This window comes from Eptatretus burgeri, chromosome 2, assembly GCF_056783735.1.
Source record: "Eptatretus burgeri isolate ZD-2024b chromosome 2, Ebu_testis_v1, whole genome shotgun sequence".
NCBI classification, from domain to species: Eukaryota; Metazoa; Chordata; class Myxini; order Myxiniformes; family Myxinidae; genus Eptatretus; species Eptatretus burgeri.
Genome location: NC_140962.1, coordinates 145208584 through 145232229, shown reverse-complemented (window position 1 = coordinate 145232229; position 23646 = coordinate 145208584). Strand labels below are relative to the sequence as shown.

General features: G+C 46.5%; 2 protein-coding genes across 3 annotated transcripts in view; both read left to right on the top strand.

Moving 5' to 3' along the window:
- Nucleotides 1–23646, top strand: part of LOC147033431 (uncharacterized) — a 319898-nt gene that overhangs the window by 263601 nt on the left and 32651 nt on the right. The gene's annotated exons all lie outside the window — the stretch shown is intronic.
- LOC147033432 (nuclear factor 7, brain-like) overlaps nucleotides 1–23646 on the top strand; it is a 64436-nt gene that overhangs the window by 18537 nt on the left and 22253 nt on the right. Inside the window, exons 2-4 of the mRNA XM_085871630.1 lie at nucleotides 371–791; nucleotides 5436–5531; nucleotides 7612–7845. Of these exons, the coding sequence (XP_085727756.1) occupies nucleotides 381–791; nucleotides 5436–5531; nucleotides 7612–7845 (741 nt within the window). The 5' untranslated portion in view covers nucleotides 371–380. The remainder of the gene's footprint in view (nucleotides 1–370; nucleotides 792–5435; nucleotides 5532–7611; nucleotides 7846–23646) is intronic.

The following is a 23646-nucleotide window of genomic DNA, read 5'->3' as shown; positions in this document are numbered from 1 at the left end:
AATATTACTTTATTTTATGTTCTTAATAACTCCATTATTCATGAAAATTAACAGCACAAAAACAATACACAAACATGTTACTTAAGGGTACAGTTTGAAGAAATTTTAAAGTTGAAGGCCCCAACCCTAATTTCTCCCCAAATTTGTGGATTTGCCGTTCACAGGGATTTTTAAGAACGTAACTCCAGCGAATGGCAAGGCCTTCCTGCATGTACTTTAACATTGTATGGGGCATCGTGTTCTATGTAATCTCTATTTTTAAGGTAATTGTTCTCCGTGGTAATTTACCTGATGTTTTTTCCTTTGAAGTTTGTTTTTATAACTACACCTCTCAATAACAGGTTTCAACTGTTCTCCACTTCCTTTTCAGATCCCAGGAAATGGCATTTTCTTTGATGACTGAAGGTTGGTCAGATGAACTTAAATGCTCTGTGTGCCTTGACGTCTACAAGGAGCCCATTACTCTGCCATGTGGCCACTCATTTTGTCATGTCTGCATCAATAAACACTGGGAAAGCAAGGAAGCAGTCACATCCTGGGATTGTCCGATGTGCAGTGAAGCATTTCCGATAAAACCAAAATGTAAAAAGAATGTGACCCTTGCCAGCTTGGCGGAACACATGAAGTTGAGGACGGGAGAAAAAGTGGAGGAGCCGAGATGCACCGAGCATCGGAGAACAATACAACTCTATTGCAAAGACGATGAAAGCTTGATGTGTGTGATGTGCACGGCTGGACAACATCAGAACCACAATGTTGTTGCTGTGGAGATTGTTCATGATGAACTCAAGGCAAGTAAATAAGTGAAAATGTTTCTTTTTGTTTGTGTAAATTATATCCAAATGAATTTTTTTTCCAGAGAATATAAACACATCTTCTCAAAGGGAAGTTGAAAGAATAAAGTCTCAAACGACGAGCCATATTGGTGAATGGCCAAGTTCTGTTATCATGAGAATTTGTTTAAATTTTCACTTGACTCAAGACAATCTACTGAAAATCTTGTGATGTTGGAGTATCAGAACATCCCTCAAAAGTGTGAGTTATTTCATGGAACGACAACATCCTTATGATACTTTCACTTGGTTGTAGAAACAGCAAAGGATCAAGAATAAGTCTTTTAAAGTGAACAACTTACACAAAAGATGGGTATGGGATATTTATTTTACATATGGGGGTAAACATATAGGGGCAATACCCTTGGGTGGACAACTCGTCATGGCTGGATAAGATAACCAGGGAGCCACCAGTAGGCATGGATGACCCACAAAATATGTAACATCGAAGAAAGTAAATACCTATGGGTTTTGTTTTTCATGCCGTGAACAAACTTTGGTACATCACGGGTGATGAAGGTTGCAGTCAAGTTTCATCGGAATTGTGTGTGTTGTTTCTGAGAAGAAAGCAAATACTTCTTGGGGGGAGCATCCCCCTTGTATACTCCCTGAGTGGACCACCTGAAACCACAATTATTTTTAATGCCATGAAAAAACATTGGTACCGCACGGGTGTTGAAGGTTGTCAAGTTTCATCAATATCGTATGTGTAGTTTCTGAGAATAAAGCAAATACATATTTTGGGGGGCAACCCCCTTAGACCCCCTTCAAACCCGATATGTCTTTTTTAAATGCCCTGAACAAACTATGGTACATACACAGTGATGAACGTTGTTGTAAAGTTTCATCAAAATCGTATCTGTAGTTTCAGATAAGAAATTGAAGGTATTTGTGGACGGACGGACTGACGGATGACGCGCCATCCCATAAGCTCCCCGGAACTACTTTCCAGGAAAGCTAAAATGAATATTTGAGTGCTCACGAAATTATCAATTTTACACTAAGATTGTTTCTAGCACCGGGCCTAATGATATCGACCCGGAGTTCTGAAAAAGAGAAGTGTGGTTCATAAAAATACAGGTTGGTCCACTTTAACATCCCAGGTATATTCATGAAAACCATGCAAACAACCTGTTGTCAAACTTCATCTTCAAGGATGAAACAGCCTGCTAGTTATAGCAATCACCAAGAGATGATGTTCACGTGTGACATTATCTATCACTAGGTGTTTGTTTTCTTGTGATTTTTAGCTCACCGGGAACGTAGATCTGGGGAGCTTATGGGATGGCGTGTCGTCACTCCGTCCGTCTGTCCCTCCGCAAATACTTGCAACTTCTCTGAAACTGCACATATAATTTCGATGAAACCTTACCACACCACAACGTTCATCACCATGTATCTACCAAAGTTGTTAATGGCATTAAAAATATCGGGCCCGAAGATGGTCTGCTGGGGTTGCTCCCCAAAAATAGGTTTTTGCTTTCTTCTCAGAAACTACACGATTTTGATGAAACTTGACCACAACCTTCATCATCCTTGATGGAAAAACGTTTGTTCACACCATTAAAAAAAAATTGGGGCCTGAGGAGGTCTACAGTGGGGGTTGCCCCCTTAAAGAGGCATTTGCTTCCTTTTCAGAAACTACACATACAATTCCAGTAAAACATCATCACAACCCTCACCACCCATGATGGACCAAAATTGGTTCATGACATGAGAAAAAATTGGGGTCTACAGGAGTTTAAGGGGGTGTTTTCCTGAAAAATATGTACTTGCTTTCTTCTCCGAAACCACACACAGAATTTCGAGGAAACTTCACCAAAACATTTATCACCCGTGATGAACCAAAGATTGTTCACGGAATTAAAATATAAATCCATCGGTATTTACTTTCTTCTCAATTACATCTTTTGTGGGTCATCCTTGCCTACTCGTGGTTCCCTGGTTGTCTCATCCAACCGCTACCAGGTGAACACCCTTATGTTTGCCCCTATATTTGCCCATATAGGGGTATTGCCCCTATGTTTGCTTGTCAGCATCACAATCATCAAATGCATACTGAGTCTCAGTCAATGATTATGTTATCATGGTTTTAAATATCTTTCATAATTTTGCTGAATACAAATACAATCACACTATACAAAATTTATGAGATTGCGCAACAACAGGAAACAACAAAAGTTGTGTGTGTGTTTTTTTTTTTTTTTTTTAATGGTCCTCTCATTCATTTTTATATTCTGTTGAAAGAGGACCAGCATATTCATCTGCACACTGCATAAACAACAGGGCCTAACTGGAAAACAAAGTTTAATTATTTTTCTCCCCAAACAAAATGGCTGTTTGAAATATGCACTGATATTGGCAAGGACACGAGTCTACAAATGAGCGCAAACAGGTGTTTACATTGGTAGAAAAAGCATTCATAATAATCAGTCATCGCAGTTGACATCAAAACTTTCCTTTACTCAAACAGTCTCATCTCAAACCATCAGTTTGGTTTCTGATCCGATCACTTCACCTTTGACCTCCCTTCTGCTGCTTTCCCAACAATGGATGAAGGCTCTGAATTTCAGAAAAGAGATCAATAATGTATCTCTGGACATGTCTCAAGCATTTGTCCAAGTCTGGTATCCTCCACTTTTGTAGTCATACCTGAGTCTCAACGGAATCTTCTCCCAGTTGAGACTGTTGGGACCCAAAGCAGTGTCTTAGGCCCAGTCCTGTTCTTTCATTTTATCAACTACATTTCTAAATTACTGGAAAATGCTCCATATTTTTTTCCATATAACTCCACCCTCTGCTGCAGCACCCCTCATCCTCCAGATAGGCAGGCATTGGCCCCTTCCCTCTCTGAAGATGTGAGAAAGAAACATTAGTTGGAGCAACACTTGGACTATGTCTTTCAACCCTGGCAAATGTCATAGTCTCACTTTGTCTCTTTAAAAGGCCTGTCTGGTAACCCCTCCAATCCACTCCCTTAAAAAAAAACTCTTGAAATTCATTCAGTTCTTCAAACATCTCACCATCACCATCAGCCACAATCCCTCCTTGTAAAGCAATCCCCTCATTGGGCATTCTCCATCTTGCCAAGGCAAATTAGAATTTTTAACAACACGCAAGGCCTTCAGCTGCAGCTCGATGGAGTATTGCTTTTCTTATCGGCTTGTGCTCTTATTTCGCACCTTTTACAACTTGATTCATGGATACCAAGGCTCTCAAAGTAATTGAAATCTCTTTCAACAAAGCTATATCCCTGGGCTCGTTACTCCTGCATTGCAGATAGCTTGCTCGCCCTGGAATCCCCTGCATCCTCACCCCTTTCTATTAACTGTACCCTCCCCCCCACAAGGTTCTGCCACTAACCCACTTCATGTGAAACTCCCAAAACCCAGGTTCACTGCTCACCTCTATCAAGGTATGACTTAACATGACTGAGGATGCCTGATCTGTTGTTGCCTTTGCAGACCAGTTTTGTAATATGTTCAGCCCAAGAGATGTCTTTGCCAGGGGTGAAGCCCCAAAGTTAAACCCTGATCCTCTTCCAGTGGCTGAACATGGAAATATGTGGGTTCATGTAATAGAATGAGACATAATGCCAGGAATGGTAGGTGTGATTCATTTTGTTTGTCCAACAATTCCAGATCATTAGACAGTGACACAGCTGCTGTATTTCCCTGTCCACAGGATGCAGTACTGTACTATCTCATGTGGAGTAATTTGTGTAAGTGCAGGAAGTAAAAAAGCCAGGTGTGATTGTATTCCTGTGTGCAGCAGTTAGCAAGCTTGACAAGCAGCACAGGATCGTACATTGTATTGATTGTCTAAGATACAATATGTCCAGTCCATGTGATATCGACATAAACATTGACCTCTTGTTTGACATTCAAGCCCTCTTACCATTTCTCATGGTGAAGCAAAATCATCTGCAAAGTTGAATCACTGGCACAGAATCCAAATTCATGATCCATGATTATGCTCTTTGAAAAGATGGATGACTTGCCATCAGCATCAATAATGGTTGACATGATTTCACTTGCAATTCGAAGTACACTTAATGGTCTATTTTGGACATAATCTCTTTTTGCCCCCATCTTGTTAATGGGAGTGATGTCAGATTTCCAGCAGACAGGTAGTGACCAAAGTAAGAAAAGGACAGGTTTGCAGAGAGCAGACAAAGGAGTGAGAATTTACACGTGATTTGTGTCTTGATTTACTTTCATATGACGAATAAATTTCTGAAATGTGAATCCATATTATATTTTACCATTTCCCAGTTGTTACTCTATTTTACATGAGGGGAATAGAAACCAATATTCACATTTATTTTTATGATTTTGAATACCTTGACTTGTACATAGATCATTTTAAATGTCTGAAGTGTCCCCCATCTTTATGGAATGATGTAAGCATATACCTGTCACAATATGGCAGCCTTCAAAACCATCCACGTATCAAGCTGCTAAGATCCAGTTGATTACAGCTTTCACATCATCCCAAACTACGTGATTTCACAATGGGGTCGAGTTCCACCTCTGCTTAAAATCATTTTGTGCAGTTTTCATTTCCACATCGAGGTAAACTGTTCTTCTTTACTCTGTGCAGGGCGTTTTGACTGCAAAGTGTCCTGAACTATCAAAGTCAAAGCAGCACCTTGAATCCCAACTCCATCAACTGCAGCAGGAGGTTGAGAAAACACAGGTAAGAAGTACCAAGGAATGGATGTGATTGGATGGAAAGAGAATTCGCATCTGGAAGAGATTAAGTTCTACATTGGGAGTCAGTCACCTTAATTCAAACTGCACGATCTTAGTTGTATCTTAGACATCTCAGGCCACCTCTGCCCATTTACTCACTGGTGATCAACCACCTGACCCAATCACAATTTAAATCAATGACCACTGAGGTCAGATTTATTTTAAAATCCAAATGAACAGATATGAGAAGGTTGTCGTCTTGAAATGATTTCAAGATTTTTTTTTTTAATGATCTTTTTGGATACAAATGTCAGATTTTGGAAGAGCATGATACAAATGACCGTTTTTACAGCCATTTTTCCCTGCTGTGCAGGGGTTAGGCTTTTTCTTGAGGCAATGTTTTATGGCCGGATGCCCTTCCTGACGCCAACCCTGGTCGCCTCTTACGACACACAGGGATATGGTATACCTATTCGAACCAGGGCATACACCGGGACCAGTACACTGGTACTCACTTCGCCAACCTCAGATGGATGACAGGCTGAGTCAACCCCCTGGTGTTAATTCAGCAGCCAACGGGGCTTGAACTCAGGACCCTGGGATCCCAAGCCGCCACCCTAACCACTAAGCCAACACCAGGCTTAGGAAGAGCATGATACAGAGAGAAAAAATTACCCCCGTGTGGGGGTGACGGTCATCTCTATAATGTTTTTTACGATCATAATCGATGAACCGTTGCCAGATATCTTCTGAAATGACAGACTAGATAGGTTTTGAAAATGGTGACTTTCACAACTTTCGTGACCTCGTGACCGTGACCCTGACCTCGAATCTGGGGAAAAAAATACGTTTTTGTTGGGTATCACCCATCGACCTCTACCCACATATCAAATTTCATCAAGATCGGAAGTAAAAAAGTTTTCTTTGTACCGGGAGGTGTTTTGACCATCTTCCAGATCACGTGGTGATCAAACGGGAAGGAAATTAAAAAATCTGTCTGGTTAGATACAAGATAATATTTTTTACTATCATAATCAATAAACAGTTGCCGAATATCTTGTAGAATGGCAGAGGAGATAGGTTTTGAAAATGGCGATTTTTTTTTTTATTTTTATTTTTTTATTTTTTTTAATAACTTACATGACCTCGTGACCTCGTCCCTGACCTTGAACCCAGACAAAAGTTATATCGTTGTGCAACACTCATCGACCTCTACCCACATACTAAGTTTCATCAAGACCGGAAAGAAAAATTGTTGACGGACATTTGGTCTGGCTTTATTAGGTCATCTCGGGAGAGATGACCTAAAAAGGCAAAGTAATGGCAGTGGGGAAGTTTGGCAAAAAGCGGAATCTGTAAAAAGTAAGAGAATTAATGAATGGGGAAAAGAGAAAAAAACAAGATGGGAAGAAAGAGTAAGATGGTTGGTTTAGGGGAGGGTGGAGTGGTTAATAGCGGTGAAAAGATTGCGGGTTGGAATGGATTGGGAATACAGGAGAGGGTGGTAGACTGCCGACATCAAGCCTTGTAGGGGAAAGTGGGAATGAACTTTTCATGAAGATGGTTCCACAAGCCAGTAAGGGAAAAAGAGGAATAAAAGAGTAGAGGTAGGCAGGTATCCTGTCACATTACTACTTAACTGTGTGTACAAATTACTGGAGTGTTAGTATTTCTACTTGAATGTTAATCATTGTATTGTTAGTGGGAAACAAACTCTGTCCATACCTAAAGAAGTGTTTGTACTTTTTTGTGATCAGGAACTCTGAATTAATTTTATTTCTTTCATGTTTAAAGGTTTATATTTTTGTCTGATTCTGCTCATTAAAGATGAACAAGTTAAAATATGTCTTGGTAATCTATGTTTGGTAAATGTTGAAATTTCCCGTTATCCCATCGACTCACCCCATGAATTCAGCTTTGTGGATAAGTGTCCTGTCCAATCCATTATTTCCTTCTCAAATGCACTCCCACAATGTCATAATCCTTCTTCAAACATGATCCATTGGTCTCTTTTGTTTTCACTTTTCTCTGACAGTTTATTCTTGACTTTTAATTCCACTGAAACAATGATCCATTTCTTTCAGCATTCAGAAAGAGGTACTGTGGACGGGATGGAGAAAAAGCAAATGGAGTTGCACAAATTTGTGGATAAATCTGTGGATCTTATGAAGAGTCGGGTGATCAAAAGGCAAAAGGAGAAGATTTTTCTCATTCAGAAGCAGATGGATAAGGTTAAGGAGCAGTTGAACTCTCTCCATGAAGCAAATTCCATGTTGAAAACAGCACTCCAGGATCTTGAGACCATTTCTTTTATACTGGTAGGCATTCTTCCTCACCTTTTACAAAGGCAGTCGTGTTTAATCTATAATAAGAAAATGTCAGCATGTGTCAATCCGTCAGTCCTTCTCCTCTATAACCCGAAAACCATGAAAGCTAGCAGCCCCAAACTTTGCATGCATACTAAGGGAAATCCAAGGTGGTGTATGAATGAAAATTGAATGTTTGGGTTAATTTAAACATCCATTTCGAAGATAATTCACAGCCTTATTTAATTAACCTTTATCAAGGCCTCATCGTTGGTCAGCTCCCAAGTCAGCCTGCTGGGGTCTTCATTTGCCATTTTGTTTGACCTGCTCAACAATGCCTTGACTTGGAGCAGGTCACAACGGTTTCTTAATGATAAAGTTTTTTTTTTTTTTCCACTTTCTTCACTCATATCATCGAATGTCTGTTCATCATACTGACGAATCGCTGGATACATTGCAATGCTGATAAACACCTGGAGACGCCACCATTCGTGGCATTATTTCATTTCTGCACATGCTCGAACCTCCAGAATCTCTTAAACTAAGCTGAATTACAAAATTTAAGCTCCAGAATTGAACTTAGCAGCAGTTCTGACTGCTAAAAAAGTGTTAATTTGTCTAATTCGGACATAGTTTGATATATCGGGCATCTCCGGGAGGTGTGGATTTAACATGATGGTTCGACGATCGCTAATTGGTTGCCAAGCCAGCTGTTCCTTATCACCCATTTTTGTGAAGTGCTTTGTCCACTTGCTGAGCACTCTACAGTATTTTCACTGTCACTGAATATTGTATGTTGATCGACTTGAATAATGTTCAGGGGTCACTTGCCTGTATTGGCCCTGCGTTGTTCTGTGGTGTATTGAGAGATGGCTGGCTTGCTGAAAATGTGCAATTTTATGTTGCACCAAATTTCCCATTTTTGCACGATCTTCTTTCTTTATACAATCCATCACTTCGGCACAGATAAATGAAACGTTTTGTTAACGTCATGGCAGGATTGCCGAGAGGTATGCTCGCTCACTCTAAGCTGTCTCGCCTGGATTTGAAAACCAACCCAGCTACAAACTGTCAGCCCTATGTTTCATAAGCAGGGTGATTCATCAATGTGTGCGCCATTAAACTGGACACCACATCTGTCAGAATCCCTTTCTCACTCTCCCCTCCTTCTCTCACCCTCTCTCTGTCTCTCTCTCCCACCCCACCCCTATCCTTCTCCCTCTCTCCCCCTCCTCTCTCTCCCACCCTACCCCTATCCTTCTCCCTCTCTCCCCTCTCCTCTCTCTCCCCCTCTCCTCTCTCCCCTCTCCTCTCTCCCCCTCTCCTCTCTCCCCCTCTCCTCTCTCCCCCTCTCCTCTCTCTCCTCTCTCTCCCTCCCTGATCCCTCTCTCTCCCACACCTATCCCCTTTCTACTTATCCTCACCCTCTCACGTCCTGCTCCTCCACCCCTCTCCCACTGTAAAGGGGTCTGTTGAAGACTGATAGTTTCGTTTTGAATTTGCCAGGTAGATGGCATGGGTTTTTAAAAGCTCCCGTCTGGTTTTATAAGGAACATGGCGGTTAAAGTAGAAAATGTTGCTGTTTGGGTGTTTTTTATTGCTCTTCCCTTCCCTTCCTTTTCTCTCATGCTGCCTTCTCTTCCCCTCCCCTCATGCTATCCTCTTGCCAAACCACCTCCACCACCATACATCTCTCTGGAGGTCGAGGAGGGGAAGGGCTGTCAAAGAATGTGTAAAGTGGACAAAATGAAAGCTTCTCTTTTATTTCGCAGTTGTAGCTTCTGTTCTGATCAATTCCGTTTTTATAAAGCAATGAATTGCCAGATAACGGAAGAATTTGCCAAGAGGTACGCATGGTCGCTCTAAACTGTCTAGCCTGGGTTTGAATCCTGACCCAACTATAAACTGTCATCCCTGTGTTTCACTGGTAGAATGATTAATTAATGTGTGTGCTTTGTCTCGGATGGACATTAAACTTGGCATCACATCTGCCGGAATCCCTTCACCTCTCTCCTCCCCCTCTGCTCCTTCCCTCCCCTCTCCCTTTCCACATCCACTCCATCCTCTCTCTCTCTCCTCCTTCCTCCCCCCTCACCTCCTCGCTCCCTCCTCTCCCTCTTTCTCCCCTCCCCCATTAATGCTCCTATCAGCGAAACGGTTTTGTATTTGGTAGTTATTAAATATACATTGTTTCAGAGTGGATTCCACTTGTTCTGGCTGCTTTGTTTGGTGGTTTAGGATGGTTTTAGTGTAGTTGGAGTGAGTTTCAAACCGCTTTAGACCATACCCGTGACCAGTGGTTTCCTCGGCCGAATTACATCAGGTCATGGGCATCTAACGGCCATTCACCAGGCCAATTCCATGGACGCACGAGAATTGTCTCGTGGCAAACAGGCCAGGGAACTTACTTGGATCCGTGGACTTCGTTGGTGGTTGCGGATATTTTGGCACAACCTGTGGCACTCGAACCAGGCAACCGGAATGGAACTGGGGCCGTAACAATGTACTAAACAAAAAACATACAAACTGATGGATACGCCACATGGCCAAAGGTATGTGGACACCGACTCAACCAACATCTCATTCCAAAATCATGGGCAGTAATATGGAGTTGGTCCACTTTTTTTCTGCTACAACAGCCTCCACTCTTCTGGGAAGGTTTTCCATGAGATGTTGGAGCATTGCTGCGGTGATTTGTTTCCATTCAGCCACAAGAGCATGAGTGATGTCGGGCAATGATGTTGGCCGATTAGGTCTGGCTCGCAGTTGGTGTTCCAATTCATCCCAAAAGGTGTTCGATGGGGTTGAGCTCAGGGCTCTGTGCAGGCCAGTCAAGTTCTTCCACACCGATCTAGACAAACCATTTCTGCATGGACCTCACTTTGTGCATGGGGAAATTGTCATGCTGAAACAGGAAAGGGCCTTCCCAAACTGTTGCCACAACGTTGGAAGCACAGAATCATCTCGCATGTCATTGTATGCTGTAGCGTAAAAATTCCCCTTCACTAGAACAAAGGGGCCTAGCCCAAACCATGAAAAACATCCCCAGACCATTATTCCTCCTCCACTAAACTTTACAGTTGGCACTCTGCATCCAAGCAGGTAGCGTTCTCCTGGCATCCACCAAACCCAGATTCGCCCGTCAGACTGCCAGATGGTGAAGTTTGATTCATCATGACAGAGAATGCGTTTCCACTGCTCCATAGTCCAATTGTGGTGAGCTTTACAACACTCCCGCTGACGTTTGGCATTGTGCATGGTGATCTTAGGCTTGTGTGCGAATGCTCGGCCATGGAAACAAATTTCATGAATCTCTCAATGAAATGTTTGTGCTGACGTTGCTTCCATAGGCAGTTAGGAACTCGGTTGTGAATGTTGGAACGACGACAGATGAATTTTCCATGCTACTCACTTCAGCACTCAGCAGCCCCATTCTGTGAGCTTGTGTGGCTTACCACTTCACGGCTGAGCTGTTTTTGCTCCTAAGTTTCCACTTCACAATAACAGCACTTACAGTTGACCTATGATGCTGCCTCGTTGAAATTGACTGAGCTCTTCAGTATGGCCCATTCTCCTACCAGTGTTTGTCTATGGAGATTGCATGGCGGTGTGCTTGAATTTATACACCTGTCAGCAATGGGTGTGGCTGAAATCGCCGAATTCACAAATTCGAAGGGGTGTCCGCATACTTTTGGCCATGTAATGTATCATTATGATGGGGTAACTGCATCAAAGTAGTATAGGTACTAATCTTTTGTGATAACCACATAGGTTATGTTACGGTTTATGTTTTGATGCAATTTGCCCTGATTTTACCCTCAGAAACGATTAAATGCCTCAGATTCCGGGAACCTTGTTCTTTGCTCTGTTGGTACCCCCATATTTCCCTATACTAAATAATCCACCCTGTTGTTTGTTGGTGCTTTTGTTGTTTTCTAATGGTTTGAACAATCACATGTCTGAAACAGTCCCATTATCTCAGAGTGAGGTAAGAGCTGTGTCGAAGAAATTTCCAAGTCATCCTGTACATTTGAGTCATTTATTTAACAAGCAACATAAACAAATACAAACAAACACATACATATGCACATATGGAGGATCTGAACACAGACTTGCTCCAGATCTCCAAAATACATGGATAATTTTAGTTCTTTTATATCGGGTTCAGTGAGACACAGCTCTGTCATTTTAAATGCTGGTGCCACCGTTTGTCAGGTTGATGTATTTCCAGGTAGAAATCATTTTCAGCTTTTGTGCAGCAGTCAGCCTAATTTTGAAGTATTGTAATATATATATATATATATATATATATATATATATATATATATATATATATATATATATATATATATATATATATATATGTATGTTTCAAAACCAGATGTGTAAAATACCTCTCAGCACAGAATGACATCACAACTGAAGTCATTTGGGTACCTTGATGCATCACATACCATTTATGGTATGGAAGGGAAAAGTTCAGTCCACTCTTTAACATTCCAGGGAATTATATATAACTAGATGATCCGTGAACCCGTTGGGTTCCCCTTGTGACAGCGGTTGATTAAAAAATCATTTCAAGAAAGAAACCAAGATAGCTCCAGCAAACTGTACCGCTGAGGTTGTTTGCATTTATCAAATAATCCCGAAGAGTACTTGACTGAATCGGGAATTGCTTTTTTTTAATAATTTTTTTCGTTGCCCGATTTGAACGAAACGATATTGCGCGTCAATGTGGAAAAAAAAAACGGAGAAAAGAAAGTCGAAGAAATTATTGTACGTAATCTTCTGAACACAATTTTATTTATTAATGAACACGGAAGTATTAGATCAAAATGGCGATGTTTATTTTATGCTTTAAAATAAATCGTTCTTTGTCTATACTAAATGTTTGAGATTTTAAAATAAATAATTTCAAGAAAAAAAAGACAGCTCCAGCGAACTATACCGCTGAGTTTGTTTGTATTGATCAAATACTCCCGAAGAGTACTTGACTGAATCAGGAATTGATTTTAAATAATTTTTTCCCGATTTGAATGAAACTTGATACTGCACACCGCAGGAGAATGGTGAGTAATGTGGCCTAAAACTTTTTCACTGTCGTGTACCGTTTTGGCTGTATTTCGGGAACATACAAACATACATACATACATATATATATATATATACATATATATATACATATATATATATATATATACATATACATATATATATATATACATATACATATATATATATATATACATATATATATATATATATATATATACATATATATATATATATATTGTTGCGGTCTTCGCGCCCGCCGGCGTGCGACGGCCACGTAACTCGAATCGCGGCACGTCGCCCACCGGACGGACAATCCAGTCGTGACCCTCTCGGACTAACGCCGGGAACCAGTCACGGGTGGACCTTTCGGTCTCACCGCGATCGAGCCAATCAGCCCCGCGTGGGATAGGGTTGCTCGCCAAATTCGAACTACCTAAGTACCCACGCGGAGGGTAGACCGGGCGATCGCACCTCGCCGCAGGTCGACTTCGGATACGGGCCACTTAAGCGACCCGTTCCGTACTATCAGAATAACCGAGCGGTGTTATCGTCGACCTCGACGGTTCGATTAATTATCGGGCGTATTCAGCCCACTACCAACCCTTTACGTGAAGCAAGATGGGGATTCAAAGAAAGAAATGACGAAGCGAAGCGGGAGAACAGTTCAACAATAAAGCACATTTATTCGCGACGAACGGAAAGCACACAAATACAATTCCACCAAATGCACACAAAAAAGAAAACACAATTCCATTTACACAAAAAGCAAACATAAAAGTGAAAACAAAGTGCAGAGCTAATACCGACTACCGAGCACACGGCAACACTTATACAATTCTACTTCACAGACGGCGCCGACAACACATACCCAAAACCAAGGAAAAGAAATCCCCCAAGAATGAGGTAGGCCTGGGGCCGAGACCGGGTCGGGCCTACCCGTCTGGTGATGAGACGCGGAGCGGCGATGGCCCCGCAACCCGCGGGCCTCGTGGACAGTGCCTGGCAGGGGGTGGGAACGGGGCCCCCTTGGTCGCACTATCTCAGCGCGGGGGGAAACAGGAGGGGGTTGCTGATGCTCGGGGTATAGAGGATCTTTATTATATGCGACGAGCGTCTCCACCTCGGCCAGGTCGCGCTGTCGGCCTCCCTCGGGTGCAGCTTCCTGCACGACGCGAGCACCCCCTCGTCTGGTGTCGCCGCCTTTCCACAGCTCCGTCCCCTCCGTTCCGACTCCAACGCACACGACGAGCAGCTCCACCGCCCGCGAAGTCTTGACCCTCTGCTTCCGACTCTCCTCTTCTTGACTCTCCGACCCGTTCTGCTGACTCTCTCGTTCCCGTTCTGCTGACTCTCCTTTGCGACTCCGACTTCGTTCTGCTGACTCTCTCGTTTTCTTTCTGACTGACGAACACCGTCCTTTTATCCCCCCGTAACTTCGCCTTTGACCCCCTCCCTTTGACCTTTCACCTCGCTCCCCATTGGCCCGAGAAAAAGTGGGCGTGAAGGCTTTTTGATCCACAAATTTGCATATATCGATCGTTCTGGAGGCGGGGCCAAATCGCCCCTCGCTCACCGATTGGACGGCAAAAAGTGGGCGTGTGTCGTTTTTGATCCGTTTTTGAAGCAGAAAATCCGTGATTTTGTACACGCTGTTCAACGTGCGCCCTACACGAGTCCAGCATCGGTGCCCATGAGTGGCGCGAGATGACGGTGATGCGATGGTGGCGAGTTGTGACGGTAAAGGTCGTGGCGGTTGTGGTGAAGCGGTGGTTGTGGTCGGTGGTTGATGTTGTGGTTGTGATCATGGCGGTTGGTCCAAAATAAAGATAGTAAAAGAAAAACGGCTATCCTAAAGAGTCGCAGCACGTATAAATGACATGTATTCCCACTAGACAACGGGTTTGGGCCTAACTACACATGCACTTACCGAGATACCTCACCTAAGGGACCTGAATGGTGGTTTGCGAATCTGGTAACCACAACAATATATATACATATATATATATACATATATATATATATATATATATATATATATATATATATATATATACATATACATATACATATACATATATATACATATACATATACATATACATATACATATACATATACATATACATATGCATATGCATATACATATACATATATATATATATATATATATATATATATATATATATATATATATATATATATATATATATATATATATATTGTTGTGGTTACCAAATTCGCAAACCACCATTCAGGCCCCTTAGGTGAGGTATCTCGGTAAGTGCATGTGTAGTTAGGCCCAAACCCGTTGTCTAGTGGGAATACATGTCATTTATGCGTGCTGCGACTCTTCAGGATAGCCGTTTTTCTTTTACTATCTTTATTTTGGACCAACCGCCATGATTACCACCACAACCACAACATCAACCACCAACCACAACGCCGCTTCACCACAACCGCCACGACCTTCACGTCACACCTCGCAGCCGTCGCATCGCCACCGTTCTTGCGCCGCCTGTGGGTACCGGTGTTGGACTCGTGCAGGGCGCGCGCCGAACAGCGTGTACAAAATCACGGATTTTGTGCTTCAAAAACGGATCAAAAACGACACACACACACTTTTTGCCGTCCAATCGGTGAGCGAGGGGCGATTTGGCCCCGCCTCCAGGGCGATCGATATATGCAAATTTGTGGATCAAAAAGCCTTCACGCCCACTTTTTCTCGGGCCAATGGGGAGCGAGGTTAAAGGTCGAAGGGAGGGGGTCAAAGATGAGAGGGCGAAGTTACGGGGCGGATAAAAGGACCGTGTTCGTCAGTCCAGGAGAGTCCAGAGGCGGAGAGTAGGAGAGTAGGAGAGTCGGAAACAGAGAGTCAAGACTTCGCGGGCGGTGGAGCTGGTCGTCGTGTGCGTTGGAGTCGGAACGGAGGGGACGGAGCTGTGGAAAGGCGGCGACACCAGACGAGGGGGTGCTCGCGTGGGGAGCTGCACCCCAGGGAGGCCGACAGCGCGACCTGGCCGAGGTGGAGACGCTCGTCACGGGATAATAAAAATCTTCTATACCCCGAGCATTAGCAACCCCCTCCTGTTTCCCCCCGCGCTGAGATAGTGCGACCAAGGGGGCCCCTTTCCCACCCCCTACCAGACACTGTCCGCGAGGGCGGCGGAGTTGAGGTGCCATCGCCGCTCCTCGTCTCATCACCAGACGGGTAGGCCGACCCGGTCTCGGCCTCAGGCCCGCCTCATCCTTGAGGGTATTTCTTTTCCTTGGTTTTGGGTATGTGTTGTCGGCGCCGTCTGTGAAGTAGAATTGTATAAGTGTTGCCGTGTGCTCGGTAGTCGGTATTAGCTCTGCATTGTGTTTTCGCTTTTATATTTGCTTTTTGTGTAAATTGAATTGTGTTTTTCTTTTCTGTGTGCTTTTGGTGGAATTGTATATGTGTGCTTCCCGTGTGCCGCGAATAAATGTGCTTTGTGTTGAACTGTTTCCCGCTTCGCTTCGTCATTTCTCCCATTGAATCCTCATCTTGCTTCACGTAAAGGGTTGGTAGAGGGCTGAATACGCCCGATAATTAATCGAACCGTCGAGGTCGACGATAACACCGCTCGGTTATTCTGATAGTACGGAACGGGTCGCTTAAGTGGCCCGTGTCCGAAGTCGACCTGCGGCGAGGTGCGATCGCCCGGTCTACCCTCCGCGTGGGTACTTAGGTAGGTCGAATTTGACTAGCAACCCTATCCCACGCGGGGGCTGATTGGCTCGATCGCGGTGAGACCGAAAGGTCCACCCGTGACTGGTTCCCGGCGTTAGTCCGAGAGGGTCACGACTGGATTGTCCGTCCGGTGGGCGACGTGCCGCGATTCGAGTTACGTGGCCGTCGGCACGCCGGCGGGCGCGAATACCGTAACACTGGTGTCAGGAGTGGGATACAAATTCATCGCCCTCCTCGCGGCACTGGTATCGGAGAACAGGAAAACGGGCTCTCCTGTCTTCGGCTAAATTCACGGGAATCGGTCCAGGGGTGAGAGAAGCGACCCCCGATTCCCTCCAAATTACGAGCGAGCGAAATTAACCCTTTAAGAGAAGCAAGATGGCGTCTCAAGGCGAGCGGGAGCCGGGGGTATTAGAAATGGATGTAGAATGTGTAGAATCCATGGTCCAGGATGGAATCCCCGAGCAGGAAATGTTGATTGTGCAGGAACACGGACTCGCCCAACTGAACCCAGAGCCCGAAATGGGTGCGGCAGCGGCCGCAGTGTATGACACCTCCCCCCCCCTCTCCACCGGGGCCCTTCCCCAACCCTTGCCGAAACGGCTCGGCTGAGTGCATCCGACATGGCCCAGCTGTGTGCCATGCTGGCGGCAATGAACGAAAAGATGAATGCGAAAATGATCGAAAAAATGGATGCGAGTATGAAAAACGAGGTGAGACGCATGAACGAAAAGATGGATGCAAACACAACTGAATTTATAAACAAAATGAAAGGCATGAACAAAAAAATGGATGAAAAGATGGATGAAAAAAAAAATACAAATGAAGTGAAAACGACGATGGATGCGAATACACAAAAATTGGATGCGAATACACAACAAATGAACGGAATGGAAACAAACATGAAGGAAGAAACGAAAAAGCTCCGGGGTGAGACGCAGAACATGGGCCGATGCCTGCAGGCGGGCATGAAGGCCGTGACCAGGGAGCTGGGAATGGCGACTCCACGAGTGGGAGCAAACGAGCTGGAAGGGGGTGCAACGGCTGACAGGCCCGCGGTGGAGGCGGGTAAAAAAATAATTCGGGGAGCGTGTTCGGCGAGGGTCGTGACAGAGGAATCGACGGTGACCAAAAGGGAAAAATTAAATGGGGAGACCAAAACGTGTGAGACGAGACACGAGGTGACTATAACGGAAATAATAGTGGAGACAAGGGAGGTAAAGGGTGAAGAGTTGGTAGAGACACGGGAGATAGAAAAATAGAGGAGAGACTGCACGGTGAGGACGGGGTAAGTGACGCACACACACACAGAGGTAGTGGAGGATAATGGGGGTGAGCTGGCGGACTGGGTAGGGACCCAGTGCGAGCACCTGGATGGCCTCCTCCAGGAACGAGGGGAGGGAGGATGCCCCCTTGAGGCGAGTCACGACCAGGTGAGTTCGGTCGTGCTTTGCGAGGTTGAGGGGAGGAGTGCTGTGGACAGGTGCACGGAGAGCTTGGGGGGTATAGAGGCCCCGGAGACCCTTGTGGGGACACAAATCCCCAGTGTGGTTGTCCCTGTGTGTGTGGTGCAAGGTGTGAGTGCGACCCCGTGTGTGAGTGGTGTGGTGGCGATGGTGCCGGAGTACGTGCTTCCCAGCACGCCGTGTGTGGATGAGGCACGGAGTGTGAGTGAGGCACCGCGGGTTAGTGCCCCCGCGTGTGTGGAAGAGGCCGTGTGTGTGAGTGAAACGGTCAGTGTGAGTGAGGCACCGCGGGTTAGTGCCCCCGTGTGTGTGGGTGAGGCACCGTGTGTGGATGAGGCACCGCGGTTGAGTGCCCCCGCGTGTATGAGTGAGGCACGGTGTGTGGATGAGGCACAGCGGTTGAGTGCCCCCGCGTGTGTGAGTAGTATGGTTTGTGTGAGTAGTGAGGCACGCGTGAGTGAAAGGTCGCTGTGTGCAAGGGAGACCGTGTGTGTGAGAGAGCGGTATGTGAGGGAGATGTCGGTTGGCATGCGGGAGCACGCAGCCGCATCTCCCGGTGTGAATGTGATGGAGTGGACTGTGTGCGTCGTAACACGCAGGTATGCGTGTGTGGAATGGAGACTGAGACGGCGACAGAGGAGAGAAAGCTGAGTAGCGGCTGTAGCTGTTTCGGGGACCGTGCCGGGTTCACCCAGCAGTGAGCACGAGGTTCGTGCTGTGCAACGCACGAGACCACCACGTGCTCGCTTGCGAGAGTGAAGTCCCGGTCCGGAAACGCACGCGGTGGATTTGCCGATCCCGCGGACGGACAAAGTTTAGGCAGGTAAATGGATTTGGACCGGACGGGTTCTCCACGCGATCGTGTGTGTTAAGCTCCAACGGGCAAAGCACATGTGTTCGCGTGGGGAACCCCTCGAGACGTGGGGCTTGTGTTTTTTTTATGCGCACGGTGACGTCATGGCTGCACGTGTGGTTGGAATCCGGCAGGAGGGGTATCTCTGCCGGATGGTACCGTCCAAGGAGGGACGAGGAACACGTGCAGCTGCATGACGTCACGGACAGGTGTAAAGTGCGCGAGCTCTGAGTGGCCGCGCACGTGCTGCGCATGAAAAAAAAAAAAAAACAAGCCTCACTTTCGGGTGCACAGGATTCCTGGGCAAGGGGTGGAAGACCCCCTTACCTGGGCACAGGATGGAAACTAGTTAGGGGGAAGGGTTAGCTTAGTTAGACCGACTTCATGGGGCAGGGGTAAGTCCTCATGGAGTCCGTGGAATCGATTAGTTAGAGGGATTGTAGCCAGATTTAGGTTGGGAAATAAAATGATTTATTTGGAGACAGTGACAGACTTGTGAGTGTGTAGAGGGGACGTAGTTTAGCTACGTAGTGTTAAAAGGAACGTGCTGTAGTTTAAGGGACGACGTGGGAGCACGAGTTAGTTAGGGGATGTAGTTAGAAGGATGGCAGAGTTCAGTGGTGAGTGTGTTGAAGAGTTGGTGAGTGAAGTGGAAGCATGTGCTTGGTGAGTGAGTGAGGCCAGCGGGTCTGTGTGTGTGTGGAGCGAATGGGGAATGCATGGTGCGATGAGTGATTGGGGGGAGGAGTGACTCCCGCCCAAGGGACCCCGACCCCGGGGTCAGTGTAGATTGAGTTAGCTGGGTTAGTCAAATTGAAAAATGGAGGTCGTTTTGTTGTTGGTGGGAAAGTAGGCTCGAGACCCATTTGGAGGGGTGCAGGAGCCCTGTTGACGGGCTTGGGAGCGTGGCTGCGAAAGGTGAGTATCGCTGAGTGGGTACCCCGGGCACCAGGCTAGTCGGCCGTGGTAGGCCAAGGGCCCATGGGGGGCCGGGATAGAGTAGTGGGCACGGGTGCGTCTGCTTGGTGCGGGGGCCCGGGGCGCCATTAGCCGCGTGGGCAGTGTTGTGGGCACGGGTGACCCTCGGAAAGGGGCCCGGGAGGCCGGCCTGCCACGTGTGCGTTTCAGGGGAGGTGCCATGGGGGGCACTCCCCGGTGTTAGGGAGCTGGTAGGCTCGGAGGCAGTGTAGTGCCCGGGGGTGCCATAGCGGGAGATTCGGCAGAGGGTCGTGCCTGCCAAAGGGGGCCACGTGTCCCAGCCATGAGACCGTGTGAGGGCACGGAGAGAAAATTGGGGGGCGAGGCCCGAAATTGTAAGGACACCAACACAGGCGACGGGAATCTGGGTTTATAGAACCAATAGTTTAAGCGAGAGGCGCTTGTTGAAAGCCCCGGGGTAGTTTAACAGTTAAATGGTTAGGGTAGATTAGGAAGTGTACCCCTCCGCACCATCCATCCCCTCGCTCTCGTTGTGGGCCGCTGGACCCACTTTGGTTATAGATCGCTGAACTCTGGGGAGGCCATTCTGAGGCTTCGTTGGGCCTCGACACAGGACGTTAGCTCTCCCTTATTCCCCTCCGGGAAGGGAACGTAGGGGTTGGGAGTAGGCTAGGTGACAGGATAGGGTAGCCAAACAAGGACGATAAAGGGGGTTAGGGGACGATTTATAGTGGGGGAGTAAACATAAAAACAACAAAAAAATAAGTTGGGGCTAAATTGGGGTTTGACAAATTAAGGGAGTGGGTATGTACAGTGACAGGCAAAGGCGATAGGTGGGAGGGAGACAGGTAGGTAGGTCCGAGCCCGACTTCCAAGTGGCCAGCACCACCGCACTCCCTCCACCAACCTCCACTGAACGGCAAAGGCTGGCCAACTTCATCGGCTAGCCGTGTTTTGCTTCAAGGCCTGTGCCGGCCAACTTCATCGGCAGCTGTTGTTTTGCTGCGAGGCCTGTGCCGGCCGGATCATCTGCAGCTGTGGTACTTCAAGGCCTGTGCCGGCCAGTTCTTCTGCGGGCTGTGTTTGCCTGCTGCCTTTGCCATGCCATGCCCACTGCCCACGTTCACCAGCCCCGTTCAATTTTTGCTTTGCCCCCCCCCTGTTCATTGCCATGTGCGCCAGGATCGTAAAAGCAACAGTTTGCAAGCTGCAAGAACTGCCCTGTTGGCAGCTACAACACGGGCCTGCAGTGGCGGCCCGTGCACCGTGTTTGTGTTCATGCATCCATTCGTTGTGCTCATTGCGTGTGCCACTTGAGCTGGCACGGAGACTGCGTTTGTGCAGCCCATGCACCGTTGTGGTTCACTGCGTTCAGTTCAAAAGGGAAGGCCTTGGACTGCGTGTGAGCAGCCAGCCACGTTCCCTGTCACCTGCATTGTTTGAGCCAGAGACTGCATGTGGGCAGCCTGGCTCCCTGCTAACTGCTTTCTTTTTGCAGAGTTCAATGATCCTGGGCCATGGTTTAGTGTAAAATTTGTAAGTTAAGGTTAAGATGTACTGTAAATATGAGTGCGCCCCCGGCATGTTTGTCTTAGCGCCAGCAATTTTATTTAAGTCGTCCGTGTGAGTGAGTTTGTTTAGATAGTTACGCAACCCTCAGGTTGTTTATTTTGGGGACACGAATACCATGAATGTCGCACTCAGGGATCCGTAGGTAAAATGTACTAGGGGAAAACTACACATGATGGCACACGAAAATTTGACGACTCGGGACGAGTCTGTAAAAAGGGGAGGGGGTAGTGTTGTGGTTACCAAATTCGCAAACCACCATTCAGGCCCCTTAGGTGAGGTATCTCGGTAAGTGCATGTGTAGTTAGGCCCAAACCCGTTGTCTAGTGGGAATACATGTCATTTATGCGTGCTGCGACTCTTCAGGATAGCCGTTTTTCTTTTACTATCTTTATTTTGGACCAACCGCCATGATTACCACCACAACCACAACATCAACCACCAACCACAACGCCGCTTCACCACAACCGCCACGACCTTCACGTCACACCTCGCAGCCGTCGCATCGCCACCGTTCTTGCGCCGCCTGTGGGTACCGGTGTTGGACTCGTGCAGGGCGCGCGCCGAACAGCGTGTACAAAATCACGGATTTTGTGCTTCAAAAACGGATCAAAAATGACACACGCCCACTTTTTGCCGTCCAATCGGTGAGCGAGGGGCGATTTGGCCCCGCCTCCAGGGCGATCGATATATGCAAATTTGTGGATCAAAAAGCCTTCACGCCCACTTTTTCTCGGGCCAATGGGGAGCGAGGTGAAAGGTCGAAGGGAGGGGGTCAAAGATGAGAGGGCGAAGTTACGGGGCGGATAAAAGGACCGTGTTCGTCAGTCCAGGAGAGTCCAGAGGCGGAGAGTAGGAGAGTAGGAGAGTCGGAAACAGAGAGTCAAGACTTCGCGGGCGGTGGAGCTGGTCGTCGTGTGCGTTGGAGTCGGAACGGAGGGGACGGAGCTGTGGAAAGGCGGCGACACCAGACGAGGGGGTGCTCGCGTCGGGAGCTGCACCCCAGGGAGGCCGACAGCGCGACCTGGCCGAGGTGGAGACGCTCGTCGCGGGATAATAAAAATCCTCTATACCCCGAGCATCAGCAACCCCCTCCTGTTTCCCCCCGCGCTGAGATAGTGCGACCAAGGGGGCCCCTTTCCCACCCCCTACCAGACACTGTCCGCGAGGCCCGCGGAGTTGAGGCGCCATCGCCGCTCCTCGTCTCATCACCAGACGGGTAGGCCGACCCGGTCTCGGCCTCAGGCCCGCCTCATCCTTGAGGGTATTTCTTTTCCTTGGTTTTGGGTATGTGTTGTCGGCGCCGTCTGTGAAGTAGAATTGTATAAGTGTTGCCGTGTGCTCGGTAGTCGGTATTAGCTCTGCATTGTGTTTTCGCTTTTATATTTTCTTTTTGTGTAAATTGAATTGTGTTTTTCTTTTCTGTGTGCTTTTGGTGGAATTGTATATGTGTGCTTCCCGTGTGCTGCGAATAAATGTGCTTTGTGTTGAACTGTTTCCCGCTTCGCTTCGTCATTTCTCCCATTGAATCCTCATCTTGCTTCACGTAAAGGGTTGGTAGAGGGCTGAATACGCCCGATAATTAATCGAACCGTCGAGGTCGACGATAACACCGCTCGGTTATTCTGATAGTACGGAACGGGTCGCTTAAGTGGCCCGTGTCCGAAGTCGACCTGCGGCGAGGTGCGATCGCCCGGTCTACCCTCCGCGTGGGTACTTAGGTAGGTCGAATTTGGCGAGCAACCCTATCCCACGCGGGGGCTGATTGGCTCGATCGCGGTGAGACCGAAAGGTCCACCCGTGACTGGTTCTCGGCGTTAGTCCGAGAGGGTCACGACTGGATTGTCCGTCCGGTGGGCGACGTGCCGCGATTCGAGTTACGTGGCCGTCGGCACGCCGGCGGGCGCGAATACCGCAACAATATATATATATATATATATATATATATATATATATATATATATATATATATATATATATATATATATATATATATATATATATATATATATATATACACACACAAGATGAGAGCTTTAGTAATTTTGAAGATATATATGAAGCAATTAGAGTTTCGTGAATACATCTGGACATTTTCCTTGGACCATTATTCCAGTTGTGTAGAAATAACCTTTTCCTATCAAGTTTTGCTGGTACCTCATATCTATCATTTAATAAAATCCCTTAGTAAGTAAAATGTATATTTAAATAATAGGCAA